Source organism: Astyanax mexicanus, chromosome 7 (genome assembly GCF_023375975.1).
Source record: "Astyanax mexicanus isolate ESR-SI-001 chromosome 7, AstMex3_surface, whole genome shotgun sequence".
Classification (NCBI taxonomy): Eukaryota; Metazoa; Chordata; class Actinopteri; order Characiformes; family Acestrorhamphidae; genus Astyanax; species Astyanax mexicanus.
The window spans coordinates 4297489-4310643 of record NC_064414.1 but is presented as its reverse complement, the minus strand read 5'-3'; the positions used below and the strand labels follow the sequence as shown (position 1 = coordinate 4310643).

Below are 13155 nucleotides of genomic sequence, written 5' to 3'. Positions count from 1 at the left end.
TATGTATGTGTTTTAAATACATCACCTCCAAAATACAGTGAAATGATAATATAGAACAGCAAGCAGTCCAGCATTACAGAAGAATTACTTGTGGCCAACAGGGGAGGGGGCTATTGCACACACTGATCACAAAGTATACCACACAACAAGCAACACGTGTGTGTGTGTGTGTGTATATATATATATATATATATATATATATATAGGAAATCAGGTTTTCTATACAGCAATAGTATGATATACACTGGTACATATGGAAATGTGCTGATATTTTGAAGATTTTTATTTTATTTTTTGAATTTCTTAATACTGAGGATCAGCTGATACCAATCTTAAATTTGTGTTTGTATAAATAATGCAAATGTGCAAATGTTTTATAGTGTGTTTATTAGCATTAGCATTAGCCTCCACTTGGTGCTGTTTTGTGCTGGTGTAAAAAAAGCGTTTGGGTAATATTTTTCTTTATAGTATCATATATTATGGAATGTTTTCATGCTCCTTTTTAAAATAGTTTCACACTGCAGACTCTAACTCAACTCTTTAATTTACCTTCTGAGAACTCTCCTCACTGCTGCTGGCTGGACAGTAATGTCTGGTAAATATCAAATTCTAAAAGTATCAGTTATTAATACATTTTAATACATGAAGTCTCATATGAAAAGTCTCAAAGAAGGATCTTAAATCTAGAAGGTGTGGGTAGATATCTCTGTGACAGTTCTCGTAGACTCCTCAGGGTGTTGCGTGGGAAATCTTTCAGGGGAGCTGGTGTGAAGCTGGCGTTCCCCACCCTATTCATCAGGATAGCCCAGAGAGAAGTCATGCAGGGCTGGACAGGGCAGTAAACACTCGCTCATGGCTCCACGATACGCTCCAAGCCTTCGGTCACGCATGCCGCCTCTGGCCATCGTCCTGCAGGTCAGCTTTATAGTACTGTTTGCCTTTTTTGTGGAAACTGGAGATCCTGAGGAGGGTGATGAGAAGTTCATTAACTCATATGCAAGTAAGTTCACTTCCTCAGTAGTGTGTGTGTGTGCTGAGAATGATACAGAACCATGCTGAATGTATTTTTCAGATAAAAATCTAATCACATGTGTGCGCACACATATACACACACACACACACACACAAACACACTTATAACGACTTGTATAAAAGCTACGTTAAATCTGTTCTGAACATCAATATACAGTTTTTTCTATTTAAATTGAACTAATCACAAATCTACACGAATTGACATCACTGTAGCAATAAAGTAGTTACAATATATGACAATATGCATGAGTATTAAAAAAAAACAAATAATTAAATTTATAATTCACAGTGAGTTGCAGCATGCTCCTTATTTAAACGTGTGTATTCATGCCTTGCCGTTGGGGTGTGGATGGAGTACATCGCTGGTTTGGAGTGATAAGAACAGCCCTCCACCCTCAAACCACCAACATTCACCAGAAAGTTTCGTTTCCAGAAAGACATATAATAATATAAATGATTCCACAGCTAGGGAGAAGATTTATTGCTATTATAAAGTTCTTATAAAAAATAAACATTCCTTAATCTGCCTCTGGAACAATATCATGAACTTTATTTACAATGATTTGTTTTTTTGCCTATAGCACTTTAAATACTTTTTGAATAATGAAATATCAAATAAAAAGGCTCATTTGAGTGATGCCACAGACAAACCACTTTTAATATTAAAGAAGGTCTTTGTAAAAGAGTAAAATATGGGTGTAAAGAATAATTTAAAGATTATTTTCATCATGCAAAGTAGTAATGAATGACAAAAAATGATGAGATGAAAGTGGTTAAAGCACTAAAGTGAAAGAAAGTGTTTATTGGGGAATACTGTACAATTGAAAGGAGGCTCTAGTGTCATGTTAGGCAATCTGATTAACCCCACATCATTTACTTACTTAAATCCAGGTGGAGATTTTTTTTTTTTTTGCTCAGGCAGTGTATATGACGTATACTTATGTTACTGTGGGTTGAGGAATGTTAAATACATGTACAATATATGTATTCAGTGTACAATTTTGTTATTTTACAAATTACTTTGGTCACAGACTTTCAGGACGTTCATGTGATGGTGTTTCTTGGTTTCGGGTTCTTGGCTTCGTTCCTGGTGCGCTATGGCTTCAGCAGCGTGGGCTTCAGTATGCTTGTGGCCGCCATGGCAGTTCAGTGGGCCACCCTGCTCAACGGCTTCCTGCTGACCTCCTCTCCCAGCTGGAAGATCCGGATTAAGATGAAAAGGTGATGAATACAATTTTAGATAATTAACCCCTAATTCACTACTAAAAGATGCAGGTGCAAGGAGTGAAAATATACTGTTGGAGTGTAAGATAGCAATGAGCATCGCGACACACTTTTGCAGGATATAAGATAGGGCCCTTACTTTTAACTTAGAAGGGCTCTATACATACAGTTGGAAATAAGTAAGAGACCACTTCAGTTTCTGAATCAGTTTCTCTGATTATACTATTTATAGGTAAATGCTTGATTAAAATAAACATTGCTGTTTTATTCTATAAACTACAGACGTATGGAACATTTCTTCCAAATTCCAAATAAAAATATTGTCATTTAGAGCATTTATTTGCAGAAAATGAGAAATGGCTGAAATAACAAAAAAGATGCAGAGCTTTCAGACCTCAAATAAGTTCATATTCATTAAGTTCAGAAATCAATATTTGGTAGAATAACCCTGGTTGGTTTTTAATCACAGTTTTCATGCATCTTGGCATCATGTTCTCCTCCACCAGTCTTACACACTGCTTTTGGTTATCTTTATGCCTTTACTCCTGGTGCAAAAATTAAGCAGTTCAGTTTGGTGGTTTGATGGCTTGTGATCATCCATCTTCCTCTTGATTATATTTCAGAGGTTTTTAATTTGGTAAAATCAAAGAAACTCATCATTTTAAGAGGTCTCTTATTTCCAGATCTGTATATATATAAGAGGAAAAAACTGTAAGTTGTGTTTTTTTCCTTTCTTTTCTTTGTACTGTACTTGTACTAAACTGTGAGGTTCGAACTGCATTGTTGATACACCCCTACAACAGACCATGCTTACCTGGCTTAAGACTATTTTTGTGCCACTGTGTAATAATATATTATTGTAATAATGTATAATATATAGGTATAATAATGCATGTGTACCCTTTTAAAGTCCAATGAATTTTTAACTGTTAAAAATATTGGGTTTGGAATCTAAGATGATTTAATATCCAGAATAAACAGAAAAAAATATATAAAGTAAACCGTTAATACTATATATTAATAAACTATATTATTGTCCATAATGACACTTTTCCCAACATACCCTTTTTATTTTTTTACTCTGTCAGCTTGGTGGACGCTGAGATCTGTGCGTCCTCAGCGCTCTTGGCCATGGGGGCCGTCCACGGAAAGACCAACCCAGTCCAGCTCCTGCTGATGTCTCTGATGGAGGTCACAGGGTTCGTGATAAACCAGTGGCTCATACACTCTCTGTTCAAGGTGGGCAAATAAGCGTTACTGGAAGAATTAACCTTTCTATCTGAACATAAACAGCACTGGGTGATACTTCTCCTGCAGAGGCGTCTGTTCATTTACTCAGAGTCCTCGGGGAAATTCTGTTTCGGATGGTGAATTTTAAAGCAGGAACAGACAGTACCAAAGCCTTCTGTCTTCACTTCAGAAAGGGCACAGCAGTAAAGAAGATCCAAAGTTATTCACAACTGTGTCAATACTTTTATAAGAAACTGAACAGTACTGTAATGTAAAATACAATATCCAATAAAAGTGAGCACATCCCTCACATTTCTGCAAATATTTGAATATATTATATCCTTTTAATGGGGCTAGGGTTGTCACGACAGAAATTTGACTTTGATACAGATACCAACTGTAATATAACGATTCTCGATACCAAAACGGTACACACTAAGAAAGTAAGTACAGATTTGTATTTAAAAGAGTACAAAGTTTGTCGCTGGGGCTGTACCTTATATTAAGGTACAAAAAAATACCTTTCAGTGAAAGTCCTTTTTTGCACCCATGTTTTTTGTGCCAATCAACTTAATATGGCTCAAAAACTTGATGATTCAAAATTGTCTGGCTTTCAAATAAAAAATGTGCAATTAGAATATATATTGTTTGTTAGTAGAGTGATACAGAATACTGAATGTACCTTTTGGCTGCAGGTTAAATGGTACAAATTTGTACTTATTGCTGTTAGGAATGACTTTGTACTTCAGAGGGAACAAATCTGACCCTGTAAAGACCAATATTGTACCTTTGAGGGTACAATTATAAAGAGTGTACCTTTGAGTACAAAAAAGTACTCATATTGTACCTCTGTTTTTTAGAGTGTACTATAGAGGAAGAATGTCTAAATATTAAGTTATTTCTGCCATTCATGTCATGCTTTCTGTCTAACTGCTGCATCAGATTTCAGATGTAAAAATGCCCTTAGAAAGAATGAACTACTAAATAATTGCGATGTCAACAATTTTACTGTGTAAAGGGCAAGGGTACAAGCCTAAGCTGAACACCTGGTGATCTCTGATCCCTCAGACGCCATTTAACAGTAGCTGAACCCTATAGACAAGAGCAAGGAGCGAGAAATGCCAATTCTACATATTAGTGTTGCTTTAAAATGCTTGAGTTTGTTTAACATTAGATGCCTTCAGAATTTTACACATTACACCTTCCTGAAAATGCAAAACTGTCTCTCCTTCATCTGAAACAGACAATGTCCAGCATCATGTCTCTGCACGTCTTTGGAACTCTCTTCGGTGTGATGACATCGTGGGTGCTTTACCGTACAGAGAACATGCCGAAGCACGAGAAAGAGAAGTTTGACAGTAAATCTGGATTATTTGCCATGTTCGGTAAGCAAATGCTACAATGAGACTGATGATCTGATCTTTGTTATTTTGATATTATGATTCCCTGACATTTTTTTATAGAAATCCTGCCATTATATGAGTGTAAAGCAGATTTTGACCCTGAGTAATATGTGGTCAACAGTTGCTCTGGTCAGAAAATGAGTCTAGATGGTTCTGCTGTGTAATGTAGCCAATAACCACCTAATTATCAGTAAAGATTGTAAAGTTTGGCTCTGGATCTGGATTATATCATGGTCAAAATTTAGCCACACTAAAATCAGATTGTTATCAGATATTTGCAATTATTAATAACAGCTCAGTACACACACAGAGCAAGCCCTCCTCTCTCCACCACACACACACACACACACACATACACACAGTAACCTTGGCTTTCTACCCCAGTCCTCCTACACTCTCCCCAATCACACACTTGTCTTATACCCTAAACACAACAGTGCATTTTTAACAGTCAGTAAACACAGAACATTACTGCAGATTCTTAACCTTTGACCTATGCCACACACAAGTGCTGCGACAAAGTGCTACCTAGCTTTAAAAACACATCGTCAAATCTGAAAAAAATGTTCGCAGTGGTACACTTACAGAACAAGTCCCAAAGGTGAAGCAAAGCTTCCAGTAATAAAGTGAGTTTTGGCAAAACTGTTATGTTGAGGTGGCAGTCCCTTACTTACTTTTAAAAGCATGTAATCCATAAAGTAACTAAGTTAATTTTTAAAGGGGTAATCAGTAATCAGATTACTTTTTCAATGTACAGTTGTGGTCAAAAGTTTACATACACTTGTAAAAAAACATAATGTTATGGCTGTCTTCAGTTTTCAATAAGTTCTACAACTCTTATTTTTCTGTGATAGAGTGATCGGAACACATACATGTTTGTCACAAAAAACAGTCATAAAATTTGGTTCTTTCATAAATTTATTATGGGTCTGCTGAAAATGTCACCAAATCTGCTGGGTCAAAAATATACATACAGCAACATTAGTATTTGGTTACATGTCCCTTGGCCATTTTCACGGCAACTAGGCGCTTTTGGTAGCCATCCACAAGCTCCTGGCAAGCTTCAGGTCGAATGTTTGACCACTCTTCTTGACAGAATTGGTGCAGTTCAGCTAAATGTGATGGTTTTCTTGCATGAACCCGTTTCTTTAGCACTGTCCACATGTTCTCAATGGGGTTTAAGTCAGGACTTTGGGAAGGCCATTCTAAAACCTTAATTCTAGCCTGGTTTAGCCATTCCTTTACCACTTTTGATGTGTGTTTTGGGTCATTGTCTTGTTGGAACACCCAACTGCGCCCAAGACCCAACCTTCGGGCTGATGGTTTTAAGTTTTCCTGCAGAATTTGGAGGTAATCCTCCTTCTTCATTATCCCATTTACTTTCTGCAAAGAACCAGTTCCACTGGCAGCAAAACATCCCCAGAGCATAATACTACCACCACCATGCTTGACAGTAGGCATGGTGTTCCTGGGATTAAAGGCCAAACAAATCTGGGTGTTGTGGCCAAACAGCTCAATTTTTGTTTCGTCTGACCAGAGAACTTTCCTCCAGAAGGTTTTATCTTTGTCCATGTGATCAGCAGCAAACTTCAGCCGAGTCTTAAGGTGCCTTTTCTGGAGCAAGGGCTTCTTTCTTGCACGGCAGCCTCTCAGTCCATGGCAATGTCAAACACGCTTGACTGTGGAGACTGACACCTGTGTTCCATCAGCTTCCAAATCCTTGCAGACCTGCTTCTTGGTGATTCTTGGTTGACTCTTGACCATCCTGACCAAACTCCTCTCGGCAGCATGTGATAGCTTGCGTTTTCTTCCTGATCGTGGCAGTGACACAACTGTTCCATGCACTTTATACTTGCGTATAATTGTCTGCACAGTTGCTCTTGGGACCTGTAGCTGCTTTGAAATTGCTCCAAGTGACTTCCCTGACTTGTTCAAGTCAATAATTCGCTTTTTCAGATCCACACTGAGTTCCTTTGACTTTCCCATTGTAGCTTTTGTAGCTGAGTCTAATCACTGGGTCAAATGAGCCCTATTTAAATGGGCTCATGAGAAGTCAACAGCTGTAGTCAATCAGAATCACTTACAAGAAGTGAAGAGGCCATGACATGAAGCTAATTTGATTGACACAACTCGCTACATCACCAAAATTGACAAATTTTGTTGCTGTATGTATATTTTTGACCCAGCAGATTTGGTGACATTTTCAGCAGACCCATAATAAATTTATGAAAGAACCAAATTTTATGACTGTTTTTTGTGACAAACATGTATGTGTTCCGATCACTCTATCACAGAAAAATACGAGTTGTAGAACTTATTGAAAACTCAAGACAGCCATAACATTATGTTTTTTTACAAGTGTATGTAAACTTTTGACCACAACTGTAAATATGCCATCTCTGGCTGGGAGGAGTTTTGGTTGTTGAATGAGACAAAGCCTTAGATCAATTTTGTACACAGCAATTGTAAACTCATTTGTAGCAAAATGGGTATGGAGCATAGAGTCAAAGAACTCATCATTTTTAATTTAGAGCAATATAATTACCCTACATGTCCCTTAATTACAGTTACTCACTGTCTCTCTCTCTCTCTCTTTCTCTCTCTCTCTCTCTTTCTCTCTCTCTCTCTCAGGGACTTTGTTCCTGTGGATGTTCTGGCCTAGTTTTAACTCTGCGCTGGTAAAGTACAAAATCATAGCATATGGCACATATCTGTCCTTGGCAGTCAGCACTGTGACAGCGATGGCTGTCTCCGCACTGTCCAGCCCCACAGGGAAAATGAACTTGGTAAGATAAGTACAAAACTCTTCTACATAACCGTGCTTTCTAGACTCTTCTTCTTCTTCTTCTTCTTCTTCTTCTTCTTATTATTATTATTATTATTATGGAAAATCAAATCACTACTTAAAGTAAGTTTTAAGCCATATTTAGTTGAGCTGGAAAATGTAGTTTTTGCTACAGGGGCTGTACAATTTACAGAGCCCCTAAGGTGACATCATGTAAAAAAAAAAAAAAAGCTTACTAAGGCATAGGAACGAGTAACAATAACAAAGCTTGCTTTTCTTTGAATTAATGCTCATGAAAAAAATAAATATTACATCAAAGCTTCTTTAATCCAAGGATAATCTATTATGTAAAAATTATGTAAGAAAATTAATATAGAACTGGTTTCTTTTTATTTTTATCTTTAAATGGTTTATGGTGATATTTTGGAATCTCTTGCACTGAGACGTGGCATAATTCTACGTAAAAGACTCTTAATTCTCATTCTAAAAGCTGATTGGCTCAGACGCAGACAGTCTGCAGACATGTTTACCTTCCTTATGCAGTTATATTCTGTTTTATGCTTTGTTAGCTGTGAAACAAAAGGACCATGTTGCCATGCCTTAATGACTACGATTTAATTAACTAGTTTCCACCTTAGTGATCTTGTTCCCACACCTTAATTATCTTGTTCCCATGCATTAGGATCTCGTTTCCACTCCTTAATTATTTAGTTCCCACTCCTTAGGATCTCGTCCGCACGCCTTCATAACGCATAATTCAAAAACTTCATAATTTTATTTTTTTTTACATGATGTCACCTTAGGGGCTCCATAAAAAAATATTGAATTGTAGTCAATAATGGAAAATTCAATAAAAATTGAATTGTGTGTATATTTTTAACCCTATACTGTAGACTTGTGGACTAAACTAAATTCTTGTTTCAAGCTTCAGCAACAGTAAAACAAAAGGAATTTACGTTTCATTTCTCCCACCAGGTACATATTCAGGGCTCTATCCTGGCTGGTGGTGTGGCTACTGGGATTGCAGTGACGGCTGTCCCTTGGATGGACATGACCATTGGCTTTTGTGCTGCTCTTCTGGCAACGCTGGGATTCCGATATTTAAAGGTAGCATACATACAAGCTCCATAATTATTTACTTAATAAAGATTACCCGTTCTTCATTCAGGACAAGAATATTTGCCATTTAACCCCTTAACCCCTGTATACTGGCTACAAGTGCAGGTGATACAAAACCCTTTTCTCTGCAGCAAAATAAGTTATTTACATATTTTGTTATTTTGGAGAAGCTGCCTGTCCACTCCACTGCATATTTAAAAACAGACATAAGGTTTGGAGAGCATGAATTGTTTGATTTGTATTCAGTAAAATATTAAAAAATTCTATTTTTTTTTTACTTTATTTCTATTTTTATCCCATTTCCTAATTTATGAGGCCAATTACTCAACCCACTCATTAGGACTCCCCCTATCACTAGCACATGCCTCCGATACATGTGAAGTTAGACTCCGCCTCTCCACCTAATGCAGCATTATCGAGTAGCATCACAGCGCTAACGCTCGGAGGAAAGTGTAGCGACTCGGTTCTGATACATCAGCTCACAGACGCAGCTTTGTGCTGATCCACATCACTCTAGGAGTGATGAGGGGAAAGAGCGCCATCTACTGTACCCACCCAGAGACAGTAGGACCAACTGTGCCCTCTCAGGGCTCCGGCAGCTGATGGCAAGCTGTATGGACAGAACTCAAACCGGCGATCTCCTGGTCATATAGCCAGCAATTTGCCCAATGGATCACTCGGGACTCGCGTAAAATTCTATTTTATTCATTGTGTTGCCTCTCATTCAGAATATACTACAGGTATAATTACTGTGTAAATATTTTAATTCGAGATCAGAACTATGCATATTCAAGTCATGAGCACAAATCTAATTTTAAAGCCCTAAACCTGTTAAACTTATACAGGTATGGATGTTTGCAAGCCGTCCCCTGAGGCAACACTTCATGATCAATTTATGTACTGCTATCCTGTGACTTTTGGCATGTTATTGTGTATTAGTACAGTGTGGTAAAGTACTGTTGTTTTCTCAAACATCACTACATACAGTACATATGTCTGTCTCTCAGGGTCATATGCTGCATGCTTTTGAGATCCATGACACCCGCGGGGTCCTGAATGTGCACGCCATTCCGGGGATTCTGGGATATCTTGCGTATCTCCTAATACGACTGGTCAGACTTGAGGACACCACAGTGTAAGTGATCGTGAAAACTTCACACTAGACCTCAAGCAGTTTGGACTGTGTGTCTCTCCACTCTTCCTCCAGACTCTGCTCCCTTGATTTACAAATGAAATGTAAAATTTACTGATGATCAGTGATGGTTTGGATAAAGAGACATGTCATCTGCTGGTGTTGATCCACTGTGTTTTATTATCAAGTCTAAAGTCAGTGCAGTTTTGTTTTCCCACAAAATCTTACAGCACTTCATGCTTCTTCCCTCTGCTACTGACAACTTTTATAGAGATGCACATTTTTCAGCAGGACTTGGCACACTGCCCACACTGCCAAAAGTACCAATTGGTCTTATATAATATTAAAGTTTTCTGAGATACTGAAGTTTGGATTCTCATTGGCTGTAAGAAATAATCATCAACAATAAAACAAATAAACACTTAAAATAGATCACTGTATGTGTAATACAGCTATATGATAAGTCACTGAATTAAAGTAACTTTTTAATGATATTCTAATTCTTTAAGATGCACTGGTATATCTATGCCTCGGTTGCTGAGAGTTGTATTTATATGATATCTTTTTTTTTCTTCAGTGCTGTCCGGTTTGCAGTTAATCACATCTGTATTCTGCTCATCACCGTCAGTATGAGCCTGGTTTTGGGGATCTTCACAGGTACGTCCCTCATAGCAGTACAGTGATCACATTTAGTCAGTCTGGGTTAATGTAGATTCTCTCATACTGATTCTGGTTTCCCAGTCGGGGGGTTATTTGTGGAATTCTGCAGGCTTTGTGGAAAGGAATAATAAAATAATAATAAAAAGAAAATAATAATAATAATAATAATAATACATTTTATTTGTAATGCACTTTACATTTCAAAGAAATCTCAAAGTGCTAAGTCAATATGTATTAACTATTTTAAATCCCAGGGTGAAACTCAGATGTTCTGTAGAGAGATATCTTAATTTCACCCAATATTGTTACTATATAATCAAATATTAAAATGTTAAACTGTTACCAATTTAATTTAATTCAGTAAATGTGTAAAATGTCCTTTAACCTGCTCAACACAGGTCTTCATGCCCTTCAATCCAAGTAGCTACAGCACTGTTTGATTAAAAGTGCTCTTCATGCTGTTTAAAAAAACATTGTAGTTTTGGTAGAGTTTTAAGGCAATTAAATGAAGATTATAGCATGCATTTACCAACACAAGACTGTAGACAGCAAGGTTTACAAGGTTTATTAGCTTCTGCTAATATTAAATAGATTTTGTTGCAGAACTATTGCTATAAGCGTAATTTCACCTATAAAGAGAAACTGTAAGTAATGTTAAGTATTAGTATAAGTTTTAGGTGTCGTGGTCTCATCCTGTTTTGTGTCCTTCTGGTCTGTCTCTGTGTTTAAATACCCTCCTCTGCACATGCCCTGTGTGTTTATCCCGTGTCTCCGCCCCTGTCTTCAGTGTGCTCACCTGTTAGATTGTAGCTCCGCCCCCTTGTTACCTGTTCCAGGTGTTTCCTGTCCCCTTTGGTTCTACATCCCTATTGCGTAGTTGTACGTTTACTACTGTTAATGTGTGGGACAGCCATATTGGATTTTGAACTAGGGGGTGGTGCGGTCTCTTGATGTTCGGAAATGCAGTAGGAAATCCAACTACATCTTTTAGTTTAGCTTTAGTTAAGCTTCAAGCTAACATGTTGGCAGTTGACGACTCACCCTGATTAAATATTAATGTTATAATCTATAGGTTTTCTCATCAAATGGAGCTTCTGGAAGCCTCATCAGGACAGGAAGTGCTTTGATGATCAGGCATTTTGGGAGGTGAGTGGGTTAAAATTCTCTTTATGCTTTAGCAATTTCTCTCTCAATGTACACTGACCAACAATATAAGAAGTATAATATAAGAAGAGGATGAAGCTTTTTATGTGTGAATGTAGTAAAACGTGGAAGGATCTTGCTCTTAGGCAGCACAAGAAATTATTGAAACCTGATAAATCCTTGCTGTGTGTGCAGGGGGATTATCCTGCTGAAAAAATGGCAGCTGGTTGGCCAACGGACACTGTCATAAAAAAAAAAAAAAAAAACGTTCAAACATATGCTACTGCTAAAATGTCATACAATTTTAACATATCTTCCTAAAGTTTTTTTTTAATGTTTTGTCTTTTGCAGTTTCCACATTTAGCCGTGCGCAAATGAACGACGACTAAAGGAACACAGAGGAGAATTGGAGGAATTCCATTACAGCTTATGTTTGAGTTTTCTTTGTATGGAGTGTATAGTGTGAAATGTGTGTACTCACTTTTGTGAGATACTGTAGGAGCACTTTGTAGTTCTATAATTATAGACTGTAGTCCTGTGTCTGTTTCTCTGTATACATATTATATTGTTGTATACTTATTATACTGTTTCCCTTATCCCTGTTCTTCATTTGCCAGGACCCCACAGGAAAGAAAAAAAACACCACAGAGCAGCTATTATTATTATTAATATTATTATTTGGGTGTTAATGTGTGTTGCACTGGTATAAGTGGATCAGATACAGCAGTGCTGCTGGAGTTTTTAAACACCTCTTAATGCCACTGTAGGATTGAGAATAGTCCACCAACCAGAAACAGATTAAGGACTACAGTCTGTAATTATGGAACTACAAAGTGTCCTATATGATCAGTGGTGCTGATGAACAGAGTGTTCATTTTATGGCAGTGGTATAAGTGTGTCTTTAGTCAATTTTATTCTTAATTATTTAAAAGGACAAAGAAACCTTTGTTGCCATATATTTATGTGAAATATGTAAATGGCTGTTGACATCTAGTATGTTAGCATTACAGATTTAGCAATAAACTAAACTAAGGAAGTAAATCCACTACTAAAATAACAATAAATAAAAAAATCCATGCTCTATGGCAAAATTTGAGATCTACTCGTGAGCTGACTTTGCTAAGACAGTCTGACCTGATCATGTTGGCAGTTGTTTCACTTGTAAATGATTTAGCGGGCAGCAGAAAAGCTGAATTATAATAGTTCTTATACACAATAATATTTTATTTCTATTCATTATAATTTACAAATGATGTTTGATGATGATTTTTATTCTATTATTAAATGTGTTGTTATATTATTTTATATAATTGTCTTGTAACACATTGTTCATATCAAGATCAAATATATATATATATATATTTAAACATTTTAAAAAATGCACTGGCTTTCATTGGATGTTCTTTTTTTTTTTTTTTTTTTTACAT

The 13155-nt window shown here is 36.9% G+C and overlaps 1 protein-coding gene across 1 annotated transcript; it reads left to right on the top strand.

The window, feature by feature from the left end:
- The first annotated feature begins 473 nt into the window (after nt 1-473).
- Nucleotides 474-12775, top strand: rhd (Rh blood group, D antigen). Its single transcript, XM_022685181.2, has 10 exons — nt 474-1000; nt 2064-2253; nt 3345-3495; nt 4730-4871; nt 7521-7675; nt 8650-8781; nt 9801-9928; nt 10503-10582; nt 11658-11731; nt 12080-12775. The coding sequence occupies exons 1-10, from the start codon at nt 853-855 to the stop codon at nt 12104-12106; spliced, it is 1227 nt and encodes a 408-aa protein (XP_022540902.2). The 5' UTR covers nt 474-852; the 3' UTR covers nt 12107-12775.
- Nucleotides 12776-13155: the final 380 nt, after the last annotated feature.